Here is a 27,891-nt window from a genome sequence, read left to right on the forward strand (position 1 = left end):
AATTTGAATAAATTGGTTCAGTTTTGGTATACCCCTAGCTTGCCATGTATTCTGAACGTGGACCACACATAACAAACAAGACGATCTCATTGGCAAAGATGCCAACCATGTGATTGGCGTCAAAGACTTAATTCACGAGAGAGAATGACAAAAAAAAGGGGGGGGGGGGGAGAAGTGTTTTCTGTTGGGCATGACGTGGCACAGACTTAAAAAATTAAAAGCACATTTGTCGTGCCCATCATTCCTTTGTTTTTGAGTTTCTTTTTCCTGTTTTCTTCTTCTTCTTCTTCTTCTTCCATCCAGTGTCTTCCTCATTCTCGAGGAGACAAAGAAAAGACTTTCTCTCATCTCAGATCGATTGTCTGTCTCCATATCACCGTCGTCATCTTCATCGTCATAACTTCGTTCCCTCTGCTATTCAAGAAGACAGAAAATTCTCCCTTTTTCCTCCCGTTCTATTTCATTGGCATTCCTTGCCCCGTACTCTTTTCCACATCAACCGATTCTGACATCGCCATCACTCCTGGCCTTCTCAGGTCAGCTCTTTAATTGTTTCGTTAATTTCTTTGTGAATTTATTTTCTGCATATTCAGGAAGCGTTGGATGAGGAAACGAATATTTATGCTATTCTGTTTATCATATCTGTCACATGTCTGTTGGGGTGAGAGAAAGAAAGAATCCGTGTTGAGGAATACCGTTTGAAAAACTAAAGATGTGTTGATCAAAAGGATCATTATTCAAGATAGTCATTGGACATCTAAATCTCATTTTCTTTGATCCAGAGTAGCTAATTTTCATTCCATTTTCACTGATTTTCTTCAACCGTGCTTGGTATTTCTGTTTCTGGGAGAATAAAAGAATCAGTTTTCAAGATATTCATTCGACATTAAAATAGAAACTTTGCATTTATGTCATCCATAATTTACAGCTGATTTCCGCTCTCAAGCATTGCTTTGTGCATCATGTTTGTCATAAATGCTATTGTAAGAGAATGAATGATCAGTATTGAAGTAATTACAGAAATGATTCTCAGCTTCTTTTCCGCTCTACTTTGTTAGACTGTGCTAAAGGACTGAAAGAATCAGTATTCAAATAATCCATTTAGCAGTTTTCATTTCCTTATTTTTAACCTTTCCAGGATGCTCATGTTATCCGTGCTTCGATTTGTGAATGAATGAAGAGTCAGTATTCAAGCACTTAATTTGACATCAACAAATTTGTCTACATTTTCTTCTCTTTTTTCACATACAATGAAAGGCCAAAAGGTATATTATTCAACTAGTCCATTTAACATTTGCAGCAAAAATGAGCACATTTGCCTTTTCAATCTTATTGCTATTATTAACATAATTCTTTTCATTTTGACTGGAATAAAGGCACATATGTATCAGGGTTATTGAAAGAGATTGGAATCTTTATCTTCAGCTGAATGGATGATGCTAGATACGATGAAATGCACAGTGTTAGGGTTGTGCGATTGCATAGCTGGAATAATGACTCTCTGCCAATTTCATACTTCAAAGAGGCATTTCCATCACCATGCAGGGACAAGATCTTACTGCAGTCCAAAAAATATGAGGCTGTTCTTGTTTCATTACATTCGACAGGAAATATACCAGAAGAGGAAGTGTATAGACCTCTTGACATGGTTAGAAACTCAATTTCAGGTTTATCCAATCTGCAAAACATTCCGAATTCTTCTTTAAATGAAGGATTTGAGAAACTTTCTGAGGTTCCTTCTTGTAGTGATTCTTCATCCATTACATGTCAGGATTCAACAAGGTCATGGATGAATCGCCCATTCATTTTGGATTCTATTTCATGTTGTTGGGGCTCAATTGGGGAGGGATACAGTGCTGACAGGCAGGTTGGCATATTCAAACAAATGTTATTTATTGTGGGAAAACATGGCCTTTTTATACACGGATTCCCGAAAACCAGAAGAAAACTGGATCAAGTGTATAATAAAGATCAAATAAGAGGAGACAAAGTAAAGGCTCCTCCAGGAAGATGGATTGACTGGGGTGTAGATAACTTTGATTTAACCAAGGATATAAGCAACAGAGATCCATTGTTGAGTGACGAAACACTTTCAGAAATGCAGTCAAAGAGTTTTATTACATATTTGGTGGATTCACAAGTTCAGACGCTTGGAGATGTTGCACATCTGGTGTTTGTAGGAGGAAAGAGTCAGCTGCCAATTGGCAAGATAATCTCATACAGCATTCAGTATCATTCCACTTCATTCTCTAAATTGATTGAACATTTCCAGGAACAGCTTTGCAGAAGTGGAAAAAATGATAAAAATGCTCTGGAAGATTTCAACAATGTGTCAATAGGAAAGGTATTTTCAGGATTGTCTTTTGATATGATCGGCATGTTGTTTCATGTGTCAGATAATAGTGCTGGTGATTTTGCGGAAGGAAATACAGCAATGAACGACGGGTGTAGCTTCTTTATTTCGATTTGTAAAATTTCACAGTCAGGTTTGGAATGGTTTTCTGTTATTGAACCCAATAAGGCTTCGATGCAAAGTACAGCATCACAGTGGCCAACATTTTCAATCACTCGTTCTTATTTATTTGGGCTGCATGAGGAAGGATATATTTGTATATGGTCGATGGTTGATGCAACTATTGTTGTCAATATTGATGTGTTACAGCATTGTGATTTGCATGATGTTAGCCAAAGGAGCATGGTGAAGCAGGATCTTCATCAGGCTACTATCAAGAAATTGCGAGAAAAGAATTTATCAGAGCAACATTTTTCTAGAAAGTTTTTGCGTATGGATCTGGCCCCAGATTCTTCATTAATAGCAGTTACTGATTCCCTTGCTCTGATATATGTCTTGTCAGTAGATAATTACTTTTCACACTGTTTAGATCCGAAAAACACAGAAATTAGATATTTTCCACCAAAATCCTTATCGAGTTTGGCAGTGGGTTCCAGAGTGATTGGCTCTTTAACACCTCAATTTCTTCAAGAAAATGCTTCTTCTGGTGCAGTGTCTTTGGTTTCTGATTTGAGCTCATCAAATCACTCTAGTGGTTTTTCCAGTAAGTCTAACCTGGGGAGACTTGGAGTGAGAGAGACTAACCTTAAAAATAACCCCCATCATCCAGTGAGACACGTTCTTTTGCCCATGAATCATTCAAACTTCGATTTGACAGTCAGTTTGAATCCATTTGGAGTAATGGAGATGATAAATTCAAAGAATGAACCCCATGAATACACCATTTTCTTGAAGACGTTGCAGCTATCAGGAGAAACTTTTGATGACAAAGTGTTGAAGAAAGGCAATCCTGTATATATGCAAATGCAATTAGATCCAGAGAGAGAAAAAAACATTTTGCCCTTCAGTTCACTAGGTTATTTGTTTTTTCTCCAAGATAATGGCCTATATGTGGTGTTGCCTCCTGTATCTGCATCAACATCTAAACTACCAGATAGCCTTGAAGGTCGATGGTGGTTTACAGGTCTCAAGTTTGAATGTACAATAGATGGAGCAGAAGCTTATTCAGGTCTCAAAAAACCAAGATCAATGTTAAAGCAGTGGCAAATTGAAGTATTAGACAAAATTCTTATATATGATGGTTTGGTTGAAGCAGAGGTTTTTGCAGCAGAGAATGGTGAGTTTGTGAAGCCTCAGCTGTTTGCGTGGTTGCAATGTTCTAGGTCTTTCAAAATGCTCTCTATAGCTAAGATATTCAAAAAAGTTCAGGATAAATACAGAGTTCATTTTTTATTTTATGAGAATAAAGTCTGAATGGTTCTTATTATTCTAGGTTATATTAACTTGTGTGAGAACAAATGGCTGTTGTGTTGGCTAATTTTCTGGAACATATTCATTACAACAGAATCCACACACTCTGTAATCTGGATTATCTAGATCATCAAAACATTCTCAGGTTGGAATGTGCCTGATGATTTGGTTTTATGCCATATTAATGTCTATTAAGAGGCCAAAATGGTCTATAAGGTTTAGGCCCTGCATATGGAATGCTGAGAGCTGGTATCTGATGTGTACATGATGGAATACAAAAATGGAATTCTTGGTTGAGTAATAATGATCATGTGATAAATTTGTTGCAATATAGAATATTACGTTTGGTACGTTTGCTAGTCATTATTTTACTTCTGTTTTGTGCCATTTTGTGGCTTCAATGAACTCAAAAGGAGAAAGTGGTGGGGTTTCGATATTCAATCAACTTTCATGTTGGTTAAATGGCTGTTTGTGAAATTTAATTTCAAGTAACAATTTTTTACGATTAATGAGACACAGATATAAAATCAACCAAAAGTTTTGAATTTCAGGTTGGTCTCAGCAGGTTGTGAGGCTAAGAAGGTTACAGTTGGCTCTTGATTATGCTCAAATAAATGAAATACAACAGTAAGCTTTGATTTGGTATCTGGATTCTTTTTTACTATCCACAACATTTGCATTAATGTCTCCAAAATTTTCTTTTGTATATGGTAGTAGGAGAACGAATTTATAGAATAAAAAATGCACAACACTTTTCATGTACCACCAAATTCTTCCTTCATTATGTTAATGGATGGTCATTCCATAGGAAACAACCATTCATAATGGTGGTAACTGTAGATGTCCATGCCATCATGTAAATAAAAATAGAAGTGTATTCTGATATATATAATTCATAGTACTCTTGTTGTCTTCTAAATCAATTGAAAACATTGCTCTATCAGATGCTTTCGGTGGCATCATGACTAACTTAAGAAACCATGTTACAGCTATCGTTTCTTCTGATACTTCTGTTAACGGCAAGGTTTGCCTATGTATCAGGGCCCTTGACAGTCTAGTTCATGTAGGAGCTGCAGACATTGGGATTCCGAGAGTGCTGTTCTGTGCCCAGGAACTTATTGTTAAATCTTCCAGTGGTGACAATGAATTTGGGCAAGCATCAAGGTGATCACTCATTTCCTATACATGTGTTAGAGCATACGCAATTTGATTTATCTGCGTCATGGATATGCCTGTCAATGAACTCTAGATGTCATCTCAAACTTTATAGTTTTGGCATGTTGATTGATCCTCAAACTTCATACTTTATATTTCTTCAATAACACATCTTTTTATGTAGAAATATATCTGAAATTAATGGAAGAGTTGCTTTAATGTGTGTATGCATTTTAATGTTCTGAAATCAATGATCTGTGTTCTTGGTAAAATCATTATTTTGTGATGTACAAGTCATCATAAGGATATTCTGGGTGGTATAGATTGAACTCTGTCAATCAGCATGAAATATTGCGAGCTACATCTGCAGCCCCACATCTAAACCTGAGGCCATTAATAAGTAGAGAAAAATGAAATGAATGTGTTGTAAATCCTGTTTCTGTGAGTACGTTTTTATATTTTCAGATGAAAGCTAGCTGTGGTCTTTACCTGCCTGTGTACTTCCATTATCCCTCATTCTTAATGCACTTTACAATCCTTTGGGGTAACACACTAGCATTTTTATATTCACGAATGATTATTTGAGTTTATATTCATGGTTGAAATATCTTATAAGAGCTATCATGTTTGGATTCAGTGTACATTTAAAATGCCTGATCTGATGCACGGAATAACTATGAAATCTAGTCCATTTTAGCCTCTTTGCAGGGACAATGAAGACATCGACATGTGGTAAAGTCATTTTATACAGATAAAGACTTGCTTGCAAACCTTGATAAAACTAAACTGATGGTATTTAATACCACTAAAGCATTGGTAACAAGACCAGAAGCAGAATTCTTATTGGAAGAGGAAAAGGTTGCACACACAATCCTACACATACCTAGGAGGCTTCTTGTGTTGAATACCACTGAATCATTCAAGAAAATGACTCCTAATGGAGGAAGAAGAGAGAATGAGAACTACAAGCTAGCTCCAAGGTCGTTGCACCAATGGCCCTTTTACAATGATAGCTCTTGCACTTTTATACAATTTTGAAACCCTAAATGGTCCTTTTCACATTGCAATCCCATTCGGCACTAGCTATTGCTACCTATAAACGGTAGTTCTCACAAAAAGTACAATATAGACATGTTTCTTGTATATAAGATGTAGTTCCTATACATAAAAAGATGCTTCTTGTATTCTTTGGAAGTATGTCTAATATCTTAAATTGGAAATATTAAGGCTCATAGTATATGACTAAGTATGCGTTTATGAGCTGTATAATCTTCCCGTCATTGTGAACTTCAAAGTATGTCATTCTTTATCTTAATATATATACAGTTCCAAAAACCACAAATGCATCTGTAGTTATTTGATACACGTGAAGCCTAGTGTCTGTTTCTCATCTTACTTGTACCACTTTGCCTAAAACACCAAAGAGGATCTTTTGATGTTAAGGTAGTTTGATCTTTTGTAATCTTTTTGGTAGGGTCTTCCACTTACGATTGCTTGTTTGACACCTTTTGGGGTATTGAAAAAGATAGTCTTAGGATAGAAATTTGGGAACCTGAGCCTTCATAGAGCATATAATTAGAGAGATTTGAAGAGGCCTTTAATCCTGTTGATTAGCGGCATGGTAAGGAGCAAAGCATCAATGACCAATGATATAATACAGACAGGAAATAAGCCCCAATAGTAACTAAGGCACTATTCTGATACAGTAATTTGTATCTGATAGCGACGGAGATAGCTTAAGAACAGAAGTTTCAGTTAATCTGAACTCAGAAGTTCATTTCTTATCTAACATGATTATTCAGTAGGCTATGATGCTATTTTACTAATTTATTTATATTTGTATTGGTTTGTTCTCAAAGTTGAGTCAACGTTATAAAGTGTAAATTTTTATTTGGTCTTATAGGCAAAATCATGTGAGTATCTCACAATTTTTTGATGGTTAATGTTTATTTTGATTTTCAGGCTGTTATCACTTCTTGCCCAATTTGTGATAAAGTTAATTAAACAATATGGCATGCAACAATATGGTGTGCTGAGTTCGAAAAATTATAATAAGAAGGGCTTACAGAAAATTCAGAAGAAATATAGCTCTCTACCACATATGAGCTATAACCTGCATGAAATGTCACGTTTTCTAGAGGTTACCAGAAAAATGCAAAGTCGATTGCAAATACAGAGGGGTCGACCACAGGCTGGAAAAGTTATATTCTTTATTTTTTTGGCAGTTACAAGAAATGTCTTTGTTTCGGAACTCACTATTTCTTGCATGTATGTGTAGAAAGAAGGTAATGATGAAGTGGCAGCGGACAGCGGGCAAGGTTATAGTTCCCCAAGTCAGCCCTCACCTGGTTCAGAACAAGCTAGTGAGGAAGATGAATTTTCTAAACCAGAAGACTTGATGTGGCTTGTTAGAGTTGGTGAAAATGGAGATAAAACTGTTTTTGAAAGTTCCCACGAGATGTTCTATCGATGGGAGAAGGGAAACATTAACTTACCAGAGATTGTTCGTGAAGCTTTAAGAGCAGGCAGATTGCCTCTTGCTGTAGTTCAGCTACATCGTTTGCAATCTAAGGACCTTGTTTCTCAGATGCATTGCCAAAATGTCTTCAAAGAAGTTCAACTCATTGGGAGAGCCTTTGTCTATGAATTATTCTGTAAGGTGAATTGACATAATTTTGCTTATAATGCATGGCTCCAAGAATTGAACTGTCTGCACGCAGTTATTTAGCTTATTGTGGAGTATCTTTGTCTAGTGTCTATCAAATTTGCACTGGCCAGCGTCTATGTGATATTGGAATTATTACCTCAAAAATTCTGATTTCTATTAGTCGAGAGTAACATATATGATAGTACTACAATTTAAATATAGAGAACCTGTATTCTGGTATTTCAATATATATGATGTAATTTGCCATCATTTGTTTTGGCTGTATATGAAATGCGACATTTCAGATTGTAGTTTTTCTGATCTTGAATTTTTTATTATAATTGATGATAAAAACTTTTGCAGGGGGAATCATCAAAAGCAATGATAGCGCTGAGCCGACTAGGGGAAGATGTGGAGATGGTTTTACGTGAATTAGCTTTTGGAACAGTTTCCCGTGTCATGAGGTCTGAGATTATTAATGAACTAGCAAAGCTGGGTTGTCTTGACTTTCAGGATTTGAAGATTCTAGAAACAATATCAATACTTGAGGTCCTGTAACCTTTTTCCTTTTTCTAATTGTTAAAATCTCATGTACGGTCTCAATTATTTTCATAAATTTTAAATGGTGCTGATGATATGCTTTTGACAGAGGGCTTATCCAAGTAGTAGCTTTTGGTTGAGTTATGGGATGCATCAAAGGGCATTGCCAGATCCAACTAGAACTCCCTCAGAATCTGGATTAGCGAATGTTGTCCCGCAACTTGTATGCTCGTTGAAAGAAACTGAAGATTTTAGAATTACTTGTGGAGAAGCCCATGGCGTTGTATTAGGGGATTGGAATTGTGCAAATAGTTTAAATATAACACACAGTTCCCTGGAAGATCTGTCCCCAGCATATTGGGCAGGTGCAGCAGTCTGGCTGAAAGTCTGGGACAAGACAACATTTGATCGAGTACGTATGCGTGTCTATAATTATTGGGATTTTGTTGTATGAGATATTTAGTATTTGACAAGTATGGAATTAAAAATTCTTCTTATGGTTATAGATATTCATCTTTATTCCTTCAAGGACTTGGTTTTTTTCTGGTCCATAGTACAAACGGAGTCATTAAATGACACACCACCTCAGAATTTTTCATAGACTGGGCATTTTTGCACAGATTAGTGCAGATATGAAGTAGACATTAATGTAGAGATTCAACAGAGAGTAACACATAGACTCAAGAGACATTGATGCAGGGAGTTACCAGAATCAATACAAGATGCTGTCGTGTAAATCCGTGTGTATGCTACTTGAGCGGGACCTTAGGGGGTCTTGGACCAAGGAGGATGCAAGATTAGGTGGCACAATGTAAGGGACTCGGAGGAGTTGAAGGCTCCTCTCCCATGAGTCGAAAGCTTGCAGGAGTCAAAGGCTCACAGGAGTCGAAAGGCTCCCACGAGTCTAAAACTCCTATGAGTCGAAAGCTCGGAGGAGTCAAGGGTTCGCATGAGTCGAGGCTTCTGAGGGTCGAAGGCCCCTATGACTCGAACGCAGACAATGTGAATATAGAAACGACGAATTTGTGGTTAGCTGTTAACGCACGAGATTTTGTGGTTAACATTAACGGTTTGTGGTTAACGGTTAAGGAACGTCGAAATGGAGAGCTCCTTCTCCAAAATGTGGAAATCCTAAAGAAAGAAGAGTCGAGGAAGAAAAGAAACCTGAAAAGCCCAAAATTGCGAAAGACAAATCGAAGAAGACAAATTTGTGAGAACCAAATTGAGCCATCTTCCCCTCCATTTATAGGGAGAGAGGCGCCTCATTTGCACTAAATGCAAATATTCCTATTTTTCTTCGAAAAAGAAAAAGGAATAAATACTCCTTAATTCCTACCGTGCTGCAGAGATTTGAACTTTGCACATATAGTACAAGGTCAATGGCTCTAACCACTATGCCATTCACCTTTATTTATTATCGTTTTATTTTCATAAATAGATATGCACAATCTGTGGCCACTTTCCTTTTGCATTTTCCCACGTTTTCCACCTTTAGGCACGCCACATCACGATACTGCAACAGAAATTAACAGAGGGATTAACGAGATTAGTGGATTCATCACAAATTAAGATAGGGATTCAATAGACATTAATGCAGGGAGTCAAGAAAGAAAGAAAGCTATATTAATTTCTTTTTAGAGACCAAAATGGCCTCTAAGACCAAAGAAGAGATCACATCTAAAAATGTTTTCTTGATTCAATAGACATTAATGCAGGGATTCAAGAAAGAAAGAAAGCTATATTAATTTCTTTTCAGAGACCAAAATGGGCTCTAAGACCAAAGAAGGGATCACACCTGAAAATGTTTTCTCGTCTTTGAGAATGAGAAACGAAAAGAAATAGATCTAAAAATAGGATAGTAAAGAATCAAATATCTAAGAACTTTAGATTGACTGAAAAGTTTGTCTTCAGAAAGTCTTCGATATGGGCTCCTCTAAAGATGGTGATATCGTAAACAAGGGAAGCACCTTCAATGCTGGGTGATAATGGTCTTTATTTGCTGATGACAAGTTTGACGAGTCCATGGTCCACCTTGGTCTATCTGCACCGACATATTGGGACTGTTTGATGTATTGTATTCCCTTTCAAATGTCTTGGTTGAGACCCTACTTGTGTAGTCCTTGATTGACTTGTCCCAAGAAGAGTAATGAAGCTAAAGAAAGTCATGTTTGATCCTTGTTGATGAATTGTTGTGCTTGTATTGTTGTCCAACAACACTTCACTGTCCATGAGTTCTGGCAAGAATAGTTCCACGCATCACCGGTCTTTGTATTACATTACCGTGATTAAATGCTGACTCATTCTGATCTCTCAGCCAGGCATGGAGAAAGAAATAGAAGCATGGACCCCTTTAAACCTTTTGGAAACCTGCTTCAAGTTTTTTTCTCAATGCCTGGCCAAGAAGCAACAAATAGATTACCCAGAAGTGAGCTCTTTACTGAGTAATATTTATTTTATTTTGATTTGTTGTTCTCAAAGATGAGACAACACTTAAAATGTAATATCTTGTTTGGTCTTATAGGCCGTTATGGCCTCTTAAAGACGTTAATATGCCTTTCCTCACACAATGGCCAATCCTCCCAAACTTGGTAGAGTAATCGCCGCAATATGGTGAATACTAAATAGCGGGGCAAAATAGTTGGTATGATGAGGAATGTCGTGATACAAGAGATGCTTGCAGCGTGATGTAACTCAAGGCATTTATACACACAAACAAGCGAGAGCAACCTTCCAACGCCTCGTAAGGAAGAAGAAGAGATTGTATTTGGCTAAATTTGAAGATCATTTGTATCACTTGTTTCTAGTACAAGAAAGTAAAAGAGCATGGAAAATGTTTAATGAGAGGCAACCTACCACGCAACTGACCTCACCTCAGGTGTGGCATGAATATGCAAAGGTCCTATATGATATCTGGGGCAACCTCCTCTTCCCCACCCACATGGCTCACGCCCACATGAATCAACCTTTTTTACTCCACAAAATGTAAGAAATGCCATTGATTGGCTACAATTTGGGAAGGCCCAGGATCATGATGGATTGGTGGGTGAGCACTTTATCTATGCCAGTGACACCTTGCTCCCATTGCTAGCACACATCTTTGATAGGGCCATGTGTGAAGGTTTCCCCACTAGATGGACTCAACATACCATTGTGCGAATCCTCAAGAGTGGAGACCCCATGATGCCAAGCAACTATAGGACAATCATGATTGGCCATTATTTGGCTAAACTATATGGCTCGATTCTAGAATGAGAATTGAGCATATGGGCAGAGCTGAATGGATGCCATTCAGTTGGACATGCAGGCTTTCGGAAGGGGTTCACAACTTTGGATCACATATTGACCCTCCGGGCCCTTATTGAGGAGGGTACCTTATTGAGGAGGGTAGAGCCCATAATAAGAGGATTTATTGCTGCTTTGTGGATTTCCGAAAAGCCTTTGACACTGTGCCACGTGCTCGGCTTATGCAGTGGCTAGAAGCCCTTGGTGTTCCTACAGATATGCAATGGGGAATCTATGCACTCTATGAATTTGTGTCAAGAAAAGTGCGGTCTTCCAAGGGTTTGTTAGAGGCGGTGGCCAGCACAATCGGAGTGAAGCAAGGATACCCACTATCACCCATTCTCTTCAGTCTCTATATAACTGAAGTATCACATTACAAAGAGAGATTCAGGGGTTCGGGAGCATGCCTAGCAAGTATAGCTATACAAATATTACTATATGCTGATGATATTGTGATGATTTCTGACTCTCCGGAGGGACTGCAAAGACATGTAAATGCCTTCAAACAATTTTGTACGGACAAAGGTTTGTCAATCAACATGGATAAAACTAAAGTGATGGTGTTTAACAACACTCAAGCATGGGTAACAAGATCAGAACCGGATTCTTCTTGAAGGAGGAAAAGGTGGAATACACACACTCCTACACTTACCTAGGAGTAACATTTACAGGGCCTAGGTTCTCCTTACGAGAGGTTGCTTGTGCCCGACTTTCTCGTGGATATGCCAGCCCTTGGTGCTCTCGAGAGACAATGTGCACATTTGTAATTACAAGAGCCACGAAGTAAGCTATGGTTATTTGATACACTTGTCACACCAACTCTTCTCTATGGAGTAGAAACATGGGGACTGAGTCTTAACAAGGCAAATCATGGAAAGACTTAGAGAGACCTTTAGTGTCAATGATTGCCCGTATGATAAGGAGCAAAGCATCGGTGCACCACAATATAATCCGGGCGGAGATGGGAGCAGCACCTATAATCACTGAGGCATTGTTCCGATTAGTGACATTTATCCAACGTCTCTGGGAGCTCCCTAAACGAAGGTACCCAAGGTTGGCACTTATGTCGTCAAGACAATTGGCTAAAAATGGAGACGTTCATTGTTGGTATGCTGAAATGCAGCAATGGTTCGAGTCACATGGCATGAGTATAGATGCACTACCCCCGTTCCAATATAGCTTGTACTATCCCCATCTAAATATGACGAAAGTGGAAAAGAATAGAGTGATCCAAACTGATATTATTAACTTGGAAAACAAGGTAACATGGATCAGCCCCAAAATATCACTTGGTACGAAGATGGCCCACTATAAGACACACTTCTTACACACATCGGAGGATGGATTCATCATCAGGCCACCTTATATGGACATACATCTATCCTATGTGCTGCATAGTGTGATAGGGCAGTTGCGAACTTCATCACATCAGTTACAGATTGAGGTAGGCAGATATACACGAATACCTCTAGAAGAAAGAATTTGCCAATTGTGTCATAAAGGAGTGGAATCCGAAGAACACTATGTTTGTCATTGTAGTGTCTTTTATGAAATCAGAGGGAGATACCATTGCCTCTTTAAACAAGGCTTTGACCTGCTATGCAAGGTAATGTAATATGAGGACCAACGGTGCCTAGGACTTTTCTTGCTAGAGCTTAAGAGACATCGGGAAAAGTTGTTGAAGAATACAACCACACATATAATAGTCTGAATCCTACCGCCATCGGGAGAAGTATGCCATTCATACACAACTATTATATTGGCTGAATCCTACCATCAATGATATCTTTCTGAGTCTTTTTGGACATGCATTTGAGTATCTCTATGTTAGTCTCTGGTCATTTAGTTTCAGTTGCAGACTGCATGTGCAGAATTATCTGCCAGCATATGGGATGCCATAGTTGTCCATAATCACACTGTAGCCGATATGATGACTCTGCCAGAACGAGTAAGGTTTCTGAGTGATGAAATAAAGGTACTGTGGAAAGGTTTCCATGAGATGAAAATCTCATCATGTGAGAATAATTTGATCTCCGAAGCATACTCAAATGTCTCCATCTCTACTTTTTGTCTACAGATAATGGTATTGAATATTAAGTCATGCTCAGATAGATATATGGGACATAGACTGTTGTACATGGGGATTTTGTTCTCGTTTCTCTAGAATGTAAAATTGCCTATAATTGGTCTTTGCATTAGACTGTAATGCACAGTAGGATGCATGCATTCACATCTCTCTTGAAGAGGGGTTTCATTTGTAAGACGTGGAGAGCATTTTCTGATAAAAAATAGAGCCTATTTACGTGCATCTTTCAGGTAAGAGTTAGTTTGGAATGCTGATGCATGATTTTAAGCATTCATTCAAACCTGTATAATGAACAAATATTTTTTGATGTTAATTTCAATCTTATTTGTTTGTCTGGAAATTTGAGATATCTTTATTGTGCTTTACAGGTTTGCATTGATCAAGAAACACTTTTTGTAGACACAGTTTCATGGGAGGCTCGTTTGCAGGCAGCTATTTCTAGGAATGACGGGGTTGAAGTTTCTTTTTTGCTTGATTCTATTCCTGATTCTGTGCTATCTGAGGGTGAACTACGGGTTCGCTTAGACTGTCCGGATTCACCTGTAGTAGATTATGACCATGAAACAAGGGCTGAAAAAATATCTCAAGATGGATCGTCTGGCTTAGATCTTGATGCTGTTGAAACTGTCATACCGAGTGTAAGATTTCTATCTGTGGAATTGGGAACTGCTTGCACAAGCTGGATTTCTCAGATGATTGAAGAAAAGGTAGCAAAAAGCTACATTTTTTTACGTAGCTATTGGCATGGTACTACACAGTTGATATCACTGCTTGCTAGAGCTGGGATGCTGTGTGATAATTCTGATAAAGGCTTTCTAGGCAGATTGCAAAACAAAGCAAAGAAAAATAAAGAAACTGAACAAGCAATCCATGAACTGGTTCTGCGTCACTGTGCGCGACATACTTTGCCTAATTTTATGGGAATTTACCTGGATCATCACTCCCTGGCTCTTGACACAATGTCATCAGTTGTAATGCAGGCTGTTGTGGTAATTATTTTCAGTCTGAGATTTAAGCACCCATGTAATTTTTTTACTTAGTAAAGGCTTAGACTATTATTTTTCCTTTATTATCAGATACTTCAATATTTCCAGTTTTATTTACTTGTTTTAAAGTTTAAATGGAAATTGTCATTATTAGGGATATTTCCAACATTGGGCCTTATGGCTACTATCCTCTCGAACAAAGGGCAGTGAATATGAGATGTCTTTTGCCAATGCTCGCACAATCCTTGCTCACAATTTTAAGCCAGGGCATTTAGCTTTTACAACAGAAATTGAGGATTTTATTGTAACTGTTGATGATATGGCTATGACCGGAGGAGAGATGATGGCTCTTTCTACTCTAATGTATGCACCAATGCAATTAGAAAAATGCCTATGCACTGGGAGTGTCACTCGATGTGATGGATCCTCATGGAAGTGTACCCTAGAGAATCTTCAACCCATGTTGCAACAATATCCCACTCTATGGAGAACTTTATTAGCTGTTTGCCTTACTCCAAATACTTGGTGGTTTACTAGTTTGCATAAAAAGTCTGGTAATGACAGGTTTTCTTTGGAGCATTAAAATCTATTTTCTGGCAGTTACCTTTAGTGACTAATACTTATCGATAATGTTATAGCTGCTTCCATGAGGACACAACCAGGAGTTCCTGGGTATCTGCAGTGGCGTGAGAAGATATTCTCTTCTGCTTGTGGTGATACCTCACTTCTTGAAATGATGCCTCATTGGTTTCCCAAGGGTGTTAGACAGTTGATTCGGCTAACTATTCAGGTGGGGCTTTAGCAATGCTCCATTTTAACTCTGTTCTAACTTGTTGACATACTGAATTTTAATTTGCTGATTGGCAGGGTCCTGTGGGTAGTGGGCAATCAGCCTTTCAAGGTTGGGATGAAAATACGGCTCCCTATTCGAGAATAATAATGAATGAAAATGATCCTATTGCATGGGAGAATATCATCCGAAAGTGCATTGAAGATGAACTCTATGCATCTTCGAAATTAGAGGTAGGTATTGTGTTATATCTTCATATAGAAGTCCCTTGGCTTAGTATTTCGTATATATGCTTGTTGTTCATATGGAGTTCTCTTATAAAACCACTGTTAGTTGATTAATCAAAAAGTTTTCTTCAATGATGATGTAATCACAGGATAAAGCAGTGGGGATAGATCATCATCTTGAAAGGGGCCGTGCACTGGCAGCATTTAATTCACTTCTTGCTTTGAGACTACAAAACTTCAATGTTCAAGGATCTATGATTCGTGAGCATGTTGGGAAGTTCCAAAGAGGACAACTACATATGTCATCTGAATTACATGCCGTGTTATCTCCTTTGTCACATGAAGAAAAATATCTTACTAATGTGAGTAAGAGTACGTTTAGGTTTTTTTATAAGTTTAGTTGTTTTACAAATGAAAAAAAAGAAAGAATGCCGAATTTTGTTTAAAATGCTATTAAAAACTTTATGCTCATTCCACTATTGGGCTGAAATGTGAATTTATGCTACACCCTTGATATATGGATGACCATCTGTCTTATGAGTTAAGATGCACCATTAGACAGATCCATACTTCATCACATCAGTTGGAGATAGAGATAGGTAGGTATAGAAATGTGCCTCCCAAATGGAGGATATGTCTGTTATTCCATACAGAGATATAGTCTGAAGAGCACTACATTTACCATGGCAGAATTTACCATTAGATTTAAATGACTCTTCCACTGCAGACGCCAGACTTTTTCAGAATTCAGTGACAAGAAATGTCTGCTTGTAGAGGGATCTTGTATGGCCTAGCAGTTCATTTTTGTTACTCCAAATGACAGGGGATATGAAGATTAAATTTATTACATTTGGTGGTTACACAGTATCATTGCCTTAGCTTGACCAAGCATTCATGGTGGTGTCAATAGGACATCCTATGAGAATGTTCAGGGGCATTTGAACTCTTATTCTTCTAGACGTATATTTATTTTACACATTGTATCCTCTGCATTAGTTGCACATATGGTTCCCATATCATTGTACTCTGATCACAACCTAGTTACCTAGGGAAGCTGCCTAATTTAGGTATTTTTACTTTTTTCTACGAAACATCTGTACAATTCACATGGATGTAACTTTTGGTCTCATATGCATTTTTTATCTCATTTTGGTTCATTTTATTTCTCTAAACATTCTTTGGGCTCCATGTGGATGAGAAATTGGACTGTAATGTGAGAAAGAAAGAAGGAAGAAAAATACATTAGGTGAAGATGTCCTGCATCTTAAATTTTTGTCATATATTTCAGAAGAATAAATTAAATCAATATTTTCTAAATTACTAAAATTGCTTTGCCTATGAAAGATCGCCTACACCTATCCAATATCTAATCACAACCTAGTTACATAGGGCAGCTATGTAGTTTAGGTGCAGTTCAGATGGATGAAACATTTGTCTCATAGGCCACTTTGACCTTGTGGAAGGATTAATATAACATTTCGTTCGTAGCTCTTCAAAGTTTTCTACGAGATAGAATAAAAAAGTCAACTAGTTTTTCAGTAGTAATTGTTCTTGTTCAATACGTCATAGCTACAATTTCTTTAATCCATCACCTTCCAAGCTACAATTCAAATTAGCTTCTCTAAACTCAGCCTTATCAAATATCCATTCTTACATTATATGTTCCATGGACTCATACTTCTGCTTTGTGTTTTGAAAATGTGTAGAGCCTGAAAGAATCTTAGAATCGTCAATTAATTTAACTGGTGAATCACCATGTTATGGCAGCTATTTAAACATTTGTGGTCTTCTGTGATTTTATAGTGACTTATTATTGTACATATTCATTATTGAAAATCTAGTATTAACAAAATGTTTCTCACATCTGCATACAACTGATAGCACATCTTTTGATGTGTATTGCTAGCAAATTGTTGTGGAAATAGTTTGTTGAAATAGTTTGAGAAACGTCCTACTGTTCTTTTATAGCTAATTCTGAAGTCAAGGTGAAGGATGGTGTGGGTCTTTCCTCTATGTAAGACAGTGTTGAAGGTTTAACTGGTGCTCATAACTGGTCCTGAGCAAAAGAAATCCTATAACAGATTTATGAACCTTTTCTAGTAAATGATTCTTACAGGGAATATAATGTGTGTTAAAAATAAATTGTAATTTCTCTATAAATATGAAAAAGTGTTATGAGAATGCAATTGCTACAGTGCTAATTCTTAAATAAAGGTGAAGAATGATGTGGGTCTTTCCTACTGAGCGCAAGAAATCCTATAAAAGTTTTGTGAACTTTTTCTAGTAAATGAGTTTTGCCTGGAAAATAGTTTGTGTTAAAAATAAATTTTAATCTCTCTTATAAATATGAAAAAGTGAAGGATGATGTGGGTCTTTCCTCGATGTAAGAAAGTGTTGAAGGTTTAACTGGTACTGAGCAAAAGAAATCCTATTAAAGATTCGTGAACTTTTTCTACCAAATGATTCTTGAAGGAAAAATAGTAAAAATAAAATTTAATTCCCATAGTAGTATTTTAGAATTTCTGAAGTGAAAAGTTTACAACGATTATAGAAAAGATTCGAAACGTCATTATGTTTCAAACAGATTGCACCATGTCCTAGGCATTTAATGCTGTGCTGAAATGAATCTCATTGGCATTTGTTTTTTCAAACAATTTTGTTCTGGGTCATGATTAATTTCTCTCCTTAAATGCTCATATTGATAGGTTCTGCCACTTGCCATAATGAACTTCGAAAATCCAGTAGTGGTGGCAGCTGCTTCTAGTTTCCTAGAACTGTGCGGTTTCCCAGCTATGATGCTCCGAGTTGATGTTGCAGTTTTGTCCCGAATCAGTTTCTTTTGCAAATTCAAGAGTTCAGCAGATATCCATGGGGATTCCTCAATTATGTTTGAAAATGATCTTGCTGGTTCACTGGCCAGAGTACTTGCAGATGAATATAGAGAAGCTGGAGTAGCTGTTTTACTGCCCAAGAAAATAAATATGGATTCAAAAGGGAAACCATCTAAAATACTGCTGACCATACTCCAGATTTTGGAGAAAGCAAGTCTTATGGAAGCAGTGGAAAATGATGCCAGTCCGGGTGCTTGGCTCTTCAATGGTATGGAGAATGGGTCGGAACTTAGGCGTCAGCAATGGGAATCTAGTGAAAGATGGAGTTTAGTGACCACATTTTGCAATGTGCATCAACTTCCTGTCAGTACTGCATACTTGACGGTGCTTGCAAAGGACAATGACTGGGTATACAAACTGTCTCTTAATCTCACTTTTGTAGAAAATATGGTAAAGCCATTGCTTTACCTCATTAGATCCTTGTATGCAATTTTATATAAGAGTGAATAAATTCATTTGTGTAATAATAAATGATTTCATTGTAGATTTCATGAGTAATAAGCTATGCATCTAGCTTATAAAATGTATTTAAGTTGGAGGGTATGAATCTAGCTTATAAAATGTATTCAATGTTTTTTCTTGAGTGCAGGTTGGATTCCTTGCTGAAGCTCAGACAGAAGGGTGCCCATTAGAAGTAGTAATCTCTGTGGTAATAATTGAAATTATCACACCTTACTTATGATGAAAATTTAAAGTTTTTTTTCCTTATCCTTTCAATTTTCTTGTGAAGTCCAAGGACACTCTTTGATGTACTTGATGCAGGCATCACGGGAATTTACAGATTCTAGATTGCGGAGTCACATTTTGACAGTCCTCAAAACTCTCCAAACAGCTTGGCAGAAGGCACCAACCACTGAAGCTGCTGCCGCTAATGAACCTTTGGAGCATGAAACTAAAAACATAGCAACCCCATCTGAGCTATTTCAAATTCTTGCCAATTGTGAACAGAAGAAATGTCCTGGAACTGCATTATTGGCAAAATCAAAGGATATGCGTTGGCCATTGCTTGCTGTGGTATCATCTTGTTTCACCGACGTCACTCCTATAGCTTGCTTGACAGTATGGTTGGAAATTACTGCTGCCAGGTATTATTTTCCTACTAAAGAATAGAAATTGGGATTCAAAATAAGCTTTGCAGAAAAGTATAATCATATCTTGCAATTGCAAGTACTCTTTAAGTATTATTGTTGAAAGAAAAAGGTAGGAAAATGGAAATTAAATTCTCTGTATTTATTGAAATTGTATAAATCAAAATTTGTCCATAAACTGTACATGGGGGTTCTATTAACTTGGATATCTTCATGCTGAAATGCTGGTCTATTCTGAAGGTGGAATTCTGAATGCTGTAGTTCATAGTTTGCCAATTGTTCAAGAAATATGGCCTTGAAATAAAATGTTACATTAATGTCTTCACAGGGCCAAAGTGACATCTGAGGAAATTTTGGATGTTTCTCAAATGAGATCTTATATTAGAAATGATCTCTTCTGACATAAATAAAGGGCAGTAACTTCACATAACTGAATTCATCCACAATAAAGTGTAAATAAGTGTAATTATCTACGTGACAATATAGCAACGAAGAAACAAAAATAGCAGTAAAGAACACAAGAATGGAGCAACAAAGCAGACTGCCAAATAGCCCCCCCCCGCACATCTGATCAAAGCAAACTGTCAATGTGACCCTCTGCCAACTAAGGAGAGTGGTAAGATGAAATCAGATAGTATATAGCATATGGTTTGCACTCGATCACACAAGGTGTAAATCTAGATAAGAACTTCCAAACCTTAAACTGAGGATTGAAAATAGGTGAAGGTGCAAGTCTGTATAGGAGCAGATGCAGAATCCTGTAACCATGGCGGAAGAACTTATGTGCTCATGATGGAAGAACTTATGTGCTCAAAAAATCCAAGGGGATATGAAAGTGCAAGTCTGTATAGGAGCAGATGCAGAATCCTGTAACCATTGACAGAAAACAAGGGGCACAAGATAAAATTCTCGACACTTGAAAGTGTGTCAAAAGAGTTCCTCTTGAGTAAAGTCGAACAGTCAAGATGGAACTTAATTAGAGCATTCTTGAATGTTTGTCTGAGATGGAGAGATTTTTTAATAAGAGCCAATGTGGTAACAATAACATCACTTGTCCACAGCTAGATTCATTAAGAAGGATGATATTAAACTAGAAATAAACCTCTGTTTGAGTGGCTGTTCATAACTATGTTTCAGCTACAGAAGGTGACAACTGAAGCCTGAAATCTTGTTAAATACAGGGTAATAAAATATAGGGTACTAAAGAATCTTGTTAAAAATCACTTAAGAGTCTGAACTTAAATAGACTGAAACTTCTGCCTTCAAAAGATCTCCAACGTGAGCTTTTCGTAGTGAACTTTCTAAATCTGTGTAGGAAATGATTTTGTTCTCATGGATAACCAGAATAAGGTGAGTAGTGATATGCTAAAATAAATGTGATTGAACATGGACTCCATATGAAGTTGAGTAATATGCTAAAATGAAATCGTATTCCTAATTCAACAGGAACTCTATTTTATATTGACTGATATGCTAAAATAAATGTGATTATAATGAGCTATATATTTGTTCTAGTGTAAATTTGTCATTTTTTTCATTTCTAAGCAGACCTCACGAATGAAAATGAATGATGCTGATATATTAAAATAAAATATGTGATCATGGCAAGCTGTGTGTTTCTTCTGATGTAAATTTATCATTTTTTTTATTTCTAGGGAGACCTCGTCAATCAAAGTGAGTGATGCTGCAGCACATATCACTGCTTGTGTTGGAGCTGCTGTTGAAGCAACTAATGGCTTAACAGCTAATTTTCGCGGTGTAGATTTCCAATATAACCGAAGGAGCCCTAAAAGAAGACGCCTTCAGTCGGCCGAAGGAGGCAGTGCAGATGTTGGAAATGTGCCAGTTAGACCAGAAGGACAAAAACAGATTCCATTGGATGCCAATATTGGGATGAAAGCAGATGTCAGAAAGAATAGTTCAGATTTCAGCCAGAAAATGCAAAATGCAAATGGAGCTTTTCGGAATAATGCCCTTGAAGAACAAGAATCCTTATCCAAAATGGTAGTTGTATTTTGTGAACAACAACAGTTTTTTCTTCTTCTGAAGGGCTTCGATGTGTTTATTCCTTCTTCTTCTTTGCTTCCATTTATTCGTTTTCTTCAGGTACAAAATCTCAACTAAAGTTTGCGTCAAACTTGTTAGTTTTGGTAAACTTATAAGTGGGACTAAAAGTTACTAATCTATGAAACAGGCGTTCTCTCAAATGAGGCTCTCAGAAGCTTCCACTCACCTCGCATTGTTTTCTGCTCGTGTAAAAGAAGATTACCACCAGGCTCACTATATTCCAAATAGAAGTGGCAAGACATCAACAGCAGCTTGGATAAGTGTGTCTGCAGTTACTGCAGCTGATACGATTCTAGCATCTTGTCCCTCTCCATATGAACAGCGTTGCCTTTTAGAACTTCTTTCCAGTGCAGATTTTGGAGATGGAGGTGCTGCTGCCACACGTTTTCGTCGACTTTACCAAAAAATTCAGCTCGCTGAACCTGCTCTTCAAAAAGGTTTGAAGTCTATGGTGTATGGTGCCAACCTTGATGATGATGCATTGTTGCTGGCATTAGAAAGTCAGGGGAAATGGGAACAAGCTCGTAGCTGGGCTCAACAGCTGGAACCTACTGGACGAAATGCTAAAGCAATGCATCATGTAACAGAAGCACAGGTTTGTGTAATGCCCTCTTTTGCTGGAGATCCATGGTTTAATGCATGAAAAGATCAGATACGTCAGGCTTCATTTTCATGCATATGCTCCAATACTAATTTGAAATTTTTATTTACAATTGAAGATTTAACGTAGAATGAGTGAAATCTGAGGCCAAAACAATGTGATGTCATGACCCAATTTAGAATTGGGAATATAAGACCTATGAACTTGTGTTTTGGACGAAGTGTTATGATAATCGATGTTTGATATGCTACAGTATGAAATCCTAAGTTTGAAGAGGGAGTTTTGCATTGATACCTGCCACTTAAAGACATAGGATTGGAGGGGATATTTGTAGAGATTACATGGATCTCTATGTGTTATTAAGGACATGCATATCATAGACTCAAAAACAAATTCTTTATATGGTTTAAGAGCGTTAATAATGTTACCCTCTCAGAGGGATTCAGGGTTGATTCATACAATTTCAGGTTTCACTAGAATCCAACCTTGTACGTGAGAACCCAACAACGTTTTGCAAAGGTCATCAACATGTGCCTAACAATGATCTTAATAGACATTGCACCGCCTACTACAAAAATAAGCTTGTACATGATAAGGATACCAGAGATGATCCTTACGTACTCATGTTATGTGCATAACCATAACTGATCATGAGATAGGTTTTCTGTAGCTTTCCCTAATCATATGATGAGTACATGTGGGTTAATTCGGAAAGGAATGAGACTATGAATTGAATTACAATTCTACAATGTTAGATGACTATTATGTGTGTTATCACTTGATTGCGTCACATGAAGTAGTCAAGTATGTGAACACTCTATGGGTCTAGGGTTTTTGCCTATCTAAGAAGGCCAACCACCTTCTTATCAAGGAAGATTGACCTATGTCTAGACTATTTCAGTGTGGCTATTGCTCTTATTAGCTAAGCACAGGCACTCCTCACAGAACCCGAGGTATGACTTGCATCAACAGAATGATATGGGACATAGAGGAGTTTTGGGTTAGTCTCATGCCATTGTTAGAGGGTGGTTGGGTTTGTCTCTTTAGTACTTCTGGATATAATGAAACATAATGATGCCATCGTGGCTTTACATTGTTACAGACTGTTAAATTCACCTGAGAAATGAGCAAAACTCATATTATTATGGGGAGCATTGATCATCCATTTTCTTGATATACAGCATCGTGCTCTTTGCTGTATACTAGGACCACCCCTTAGCTCAAGTGGTACAGATCATAGGATTTGTTAGCTAGGGTTATTCAGCTCTTCTGTCTTGATTGCCATGCTGAATCTTTTTGCTGGCAGCCCAGTGTGGCAGATAAATGCAAGATGGATTGGCATTTGCAGACCCCTGATATATGTCATTCCTTGCCTGGCATTTACAAACATCATGGGTGAAATTGAAAACGTGATGTTTGTAATTCAATGTAAGTGGTAGTTTTAAAACGTGATGAAGTTTAGTATTTTTACCAATCAGCAAATGTTTCTGTTTGTCTTAGACTGTAGTATAAGTTCAGCCTTTGCATGTCTGTTGAATTCAGAGATATTATGCTGCTTGCATTTTCCAGTTGACATTTTTTAACCGAGTATTATGTGATGAACTGAGGTGCATATATCAGTTGGACATTAAAATTTCAATGTTTATATATTCTGCAGGCTCAAGCCATGGTGGCCGAGTGGCGGGAATATCTCTGGGATATACCTGAAGAACGAGTTGCATTATGGAAGCATTGCCATGAACTTTTTCTCAAGCATTCTCTACCATCGCTCCAGGTTCTTTATGTGTGCTTGTATGCTTGTATAGAAATTCTTGTTGTATGAGTAGAAACGCTAAGAGGTCATATGATTGTGCACAATAGCAAAAAACCATGATTTTATGTACTGTCTTTGTCTCATGATTATTTAAAAATTCTAGGTAAATAAAGCCTTCAAAATACAACATATTGGAATTATAAGTTCTCCAGTCTGGCCTGTGATACTTTACACTGTGGTTTAATCCTGCTATAGAAACTTGTTGCATTTAAAACAATGTGTGCAGAATCGATGCCTCTTTCAAATTTTTTAATCAGGTAGTGTTTTTGTATTATCAGGGTGGATTATTCTTCTTGAAACATGCAGATGAAGTTGAACGAGAAGTATCCCCATTAGAACTTCATGGAATTCTTTTGTTAGCTCTGCAGTGGCTAAGTGGCCAGATAACAAACACACCTCCGTATTATTCTTCTTTGACATATTCTTGTGTTCTCATTTATCTATATAGTTTTATATTCCTGTTCTCAGGCATAAGGAAAGTAAAACTGTTTTAATAATACTAGTTTTTTATATTTATGTGATAGGAAATATCCTGTACATCGACTTTGTGAACTTGAAACAAGGATATGGCTTCTTGCTGTGGGGAAGTCAGAGGTGGAGACTCAAATCAAAAAGTCATCTTTTCCAAGTTGGATTGCAACAGGTTCCAGGCCTGAGCAGGATGATGATAGTGCAAGTGTCACCAGTCCTGAACCCATACACTATACTGCAAAGCTAGTTTCTCTCGTGGATAACCATCTGAGAAGCTCACAAGCTAGATCGAGTATCATGCAATCAAGTACATCAACATATCATGAGCACAATTCAACTGGACTCCAAGAGCAAGAGATGGTGCCAAAGCATAAGAGAAGACCAAGGAATTATGTCCAGCATAAAAAGACACAGGTTGACAAGCCTACTAAATTGCAACTGGAACAAGAAGATATCAGTCAGGGAGGGTTAAGCCCGGTCCACTTGAGCAAAGTAAAAGGGAACTATGTACTTCAAGATGATGTAAAAGAGGACAGCATTCCAGGTGAAGAAAATACCTTTTGGGAAGAGCGTGTTGGTGAACAACAATTGGGACAGGCAGTCCTTTCCCTTTTAGAAGTAGGGCAGATGTCAGCTGCAAGACAACTTCAACAGAAGTTGGCTCCAACCAATGTGCCAATAGAATTGTTGCTTGTTGAAACAGCTCTTGTAATTGCAGAACTGTCTACACCAACAGTTAAAGGCTGTATTACACCCACAATGATTCCTTCCCTTGTCGTTGAACATCTTCTGTCTTCAAGTTTGGTTGATGAAATTGCATCAGCTAGCCCACTAGAGGTATGTTTCCATAGTGCAAAGGCGTATGAGAACCAGGCATCTGGCATTTGTTTTTACTTGTTGCTGATTTCTGTCCTTAAGTAGGTTCTTGAGGTGATAGCAAAGGCTTGTCCCGAAGGTTGTGGTCGTGGAAGTTGTGAAAGGATTACAGCTGTTGCACGAATTGCAGACTTCCTTGGTCTTTCGTTTGGTGATGCTTTTGAGAAGTCACCAGCACAACTTTTGCAGCTGTTGACCTTAAAAGCACAGGACTCATTTGCAGAGGCCAAGATGCTTGTTGAAACACATTCAATGCATGCTGCTAATATTGCAAGAATTCTTGCGGAGTCTTTTCTTAAGGTAGCTTTTTCTTTTTCTATCATCTGCAATGATAAACTGTAGATAGAAGTTAAATCACCTGCTGCAAATATGATTATATGGAAATTCATGTTTTACAGGGTCTTTTAGCAGCCCATCGAGGGGGATTTATGGAGTCGGCTCCACCAGAGGAAGGGCCATCTCCTTTGCTTTGGAGGCCCTCTGATTTTCTTAAGTGGGCTGAACTGTGTAAATCTGAAGCTGAAATGGGGCATGCTCTCATGCACATCGTACTAAGTGGTCATGATGTTCCTAATATTTGTGAGGTACTTATCTTGGGTATGTAAAGCCCAAAAGGGTTCTATTCTCCTAAATCCATTGTGATTGAAAGCACACTCTCCCTTTTCCAGGTAGAGCTACTTGTTTGTGCGTACGGATTTTACATGTCATCTTCTTGCCTTAGTGGCATAGATGTTCTATTGACATTAGCATCAACACGTGTCGAATCATATCTCTTTGAAGGGGATTTCATATCCCTTGCGCGACTAGTTACCGGCATCAATAATTTCCAATCATTACACTTTATACTTGATATACTGGTAGAGAATGAGCAACTAGAGCTCCTGCTTCAGAAAAGAGCTGCTGTAGAAGCAGCAATGGAATCATCAGCGTCTGTTCGTGGCTTCAGGATGGCAGTACTCTCAACTCTAAAGCATTTCAATCCTCATGATCTGGATGCTTTTGGAAAGGCTAGCCCCCAAAACTACTAGCTTTTGAATATAAATCTTTTGAATCATATTGTCGCTGACATCCTAAGTTTACCTTATGTAGGTCTTCAAGCAGTTTGACATGAAACATGAAATGGCTGCTCTCGTAGAGTTGAGAGCTCGTGCAGGGGTGCAACAATTTGACAAAAATCGTGTATTGGAACTAAGTGACAAACTTCTAGAAATGATGCGTTATAATGTGGAAGCTGCTGAGGTTTGGGCCAGTGTCGATGCTGGAAAGAAGGCAAGGTGGAATTGTGCTCAAGCATCATTAATCTCTCTTCAGATACGCATCCCCGAAGTGCAGTGGTTGAATCTCACTGAAACAAATGCTCGACGACTCTTTGTAGAGCAATCTCGATTTGAAGAGGCACTAGTAGTAGCAGAAGCTTATAATCTAAATCAGCCAAGTGAATGGGCACCTGTGATTTGGGATCATATGCAAAATCCAGGATGGATCGAACCATTTTTGGGTGAGTTTGTTGCTGCCTTACCTCTTCCAGCGAATATGCTCATGGAACTGGCTCGATTTTACAGAGCCGAGGTGACAGGCAGAAAACGAAATATAGACTTCTCTACATGGCTCAGTCCAGGGGGGCTGCCTCTGGAGTGGGCAAAGTACTTGGAAAAGTCTTTTAGATGCCTTCTGAAATATGTTTGTGATGTGAAATTAAGAGTTCAGCTGGCTACTCTTGCAACTGGATTTCCAGATGTGCTCGAGATATGTATGCGAATTCTTGATAAGGTCCCTGAGACTGCGGGCCCATTGATTCTAATGAAGGCTCATGGTGGTGGCTACCTTCCTCTCATGTAGTTCTCTGTATAATTTCCATGTATAGATTAGTTGCGAATTGCAACCAAGGTATATGTTTATAATAAGATTTATCTACCACTAAGTAGCATATTGTATTCACTAACTACTTAGTGCTATGAAGAGAATAAAGAATAGCAGAAGTAATGGTGATCCTCCACCACTATTACTCATTACCATAATCTGGAGTACACTGAAGAAAATAGGCATTTCTAGATTTATTTTCTCTTTCCAAAAATGATCGCAGAAAAGGGGAAAAAAATATTTGCCCAACTGTTAACGATTTTGATTTGTTTGATGAATGTATTTTTATTTAATTTAGCTTACACAATGTATTCCTGCATTTGTAAGGCAGGGTTGTAACCTAGTAAAAATCTTTACTCAAATGGATGAAATGTATCATTTATTTGGATGCTTACCTACTGTTTTGGTAATATGTATCCTTGTTGCCTACTGACTCTTGTATACAGCTGCAAAGCTAAATCTCTTTTTGTAATATAAAACCCATATTTCTACTATGGTTTTTCAATTCATTTTCAGGGACCTTAAATTTTAGTGACTTTATCATAAAATGTTGGATTGCTTCTTCAAGAATTTCAGCAAGAACTAAACATGGATTGGCATGTAACTTTGCCAATCCAATTGTCAAAGTCATAATATGAGCCAAATTGTCTTTTTGTCTTGATTTGTAGGTATTGCCATTACCATTACTTGAAGGTTCACATTTCCAAGTAAGAAAAGAGTGTATTGTGTAGATTATCACTTCCAAAAC

At 37.7% G+C, this 27,891-nt stretch overlaps 1 protein-coding gene across 3 annotated transcripts; it reads left to right on the plus strand.

The window, feature by feature from the left end:
- Positions 1 to 318: 318 nt before the first annotated feature.
- LOC147869960 (spatacsin carboxy-terminus protein) lies at positions 319 to 27,669 on the plus strand. 3 transcript variants are annotated; one of them, XM_087335306.1, is made up of 26 exons: positions 319 to 536; positions 1,139 to 1,265; positions 1,377 to 3,629; positions 4,315 to 4,390; positions 4,805 to 4,927; positions 6,881 to 7,118; positions 7,197 to 7,577; positions 7,929 to 8,114; positions 8,215 to 8,517; positions 13,842 to 14,462; positions 14,614 to 15,013; positions 15,098 to 15,249; positions 15,327 to 15,482; positions 15,626 to 15,838; positions 18,182 to 18,715; positions 18,957 to 19,016; positions 19,130 to 19,452; positions 21,111 to 21,561; positions 21,650 to 22,117; positions 23,781 to 23,897; positions 24,215 to 24,336; positions 24,461 to 25,244; positions 25,329 to 25,583; positions 25,682 to 25,867; positions 25,952 to 26,290; positions 26,373 to 27,669. In XM_087335306.1, the coding sequence occupies exons 3-26, from the start codon at positions 1,430 to 1,432 to the stop codon at positions 27,120 to 27,122; spliced, it is 9,438 nt and encodes a 3,145-aa protein (XP_087191432.1). In that variant the 5' UTR covers positions 319 to 536; positions 1,139 to 1,265; positions 1,377 to 1,429; the 3' UTR covers positions 27,123 to 27,669. The 3 variants fall into 3 exon arrangements, with proteins under 3 accessions (XP_087191432.1, XP_087191424.1, XP_087191440.1); XM_087335298.1 differs by lacking the exon at positions 1,139 to 1,265; XM_087335314.1 differs by lacking the exon at positions 1,139 to 1,265 and having other exon boundaries at positions 1,392 to 3,629.
- Positions 27,670 to 27,891: the final 222 nt, after the last annotated feature.

The sequence above is a fragment of the Azolla caroliniana genome, unplaced genomic scaffold, assembly GCF_043228905.1.
Source record: "Azolla caroliniana isolate FFs.n. ecotype wild unplaced genomic scaffold, voAzoCaro1.0.p SCAF_1, whole genome shotgun sequence".
NCBI classification, from domain to species: Eukaryota; Viridiplantae; Streptophyta; class Polypodiopsida; order Salviniales; family Salviniaceae; genus Azolla; species Azolla caroliniana.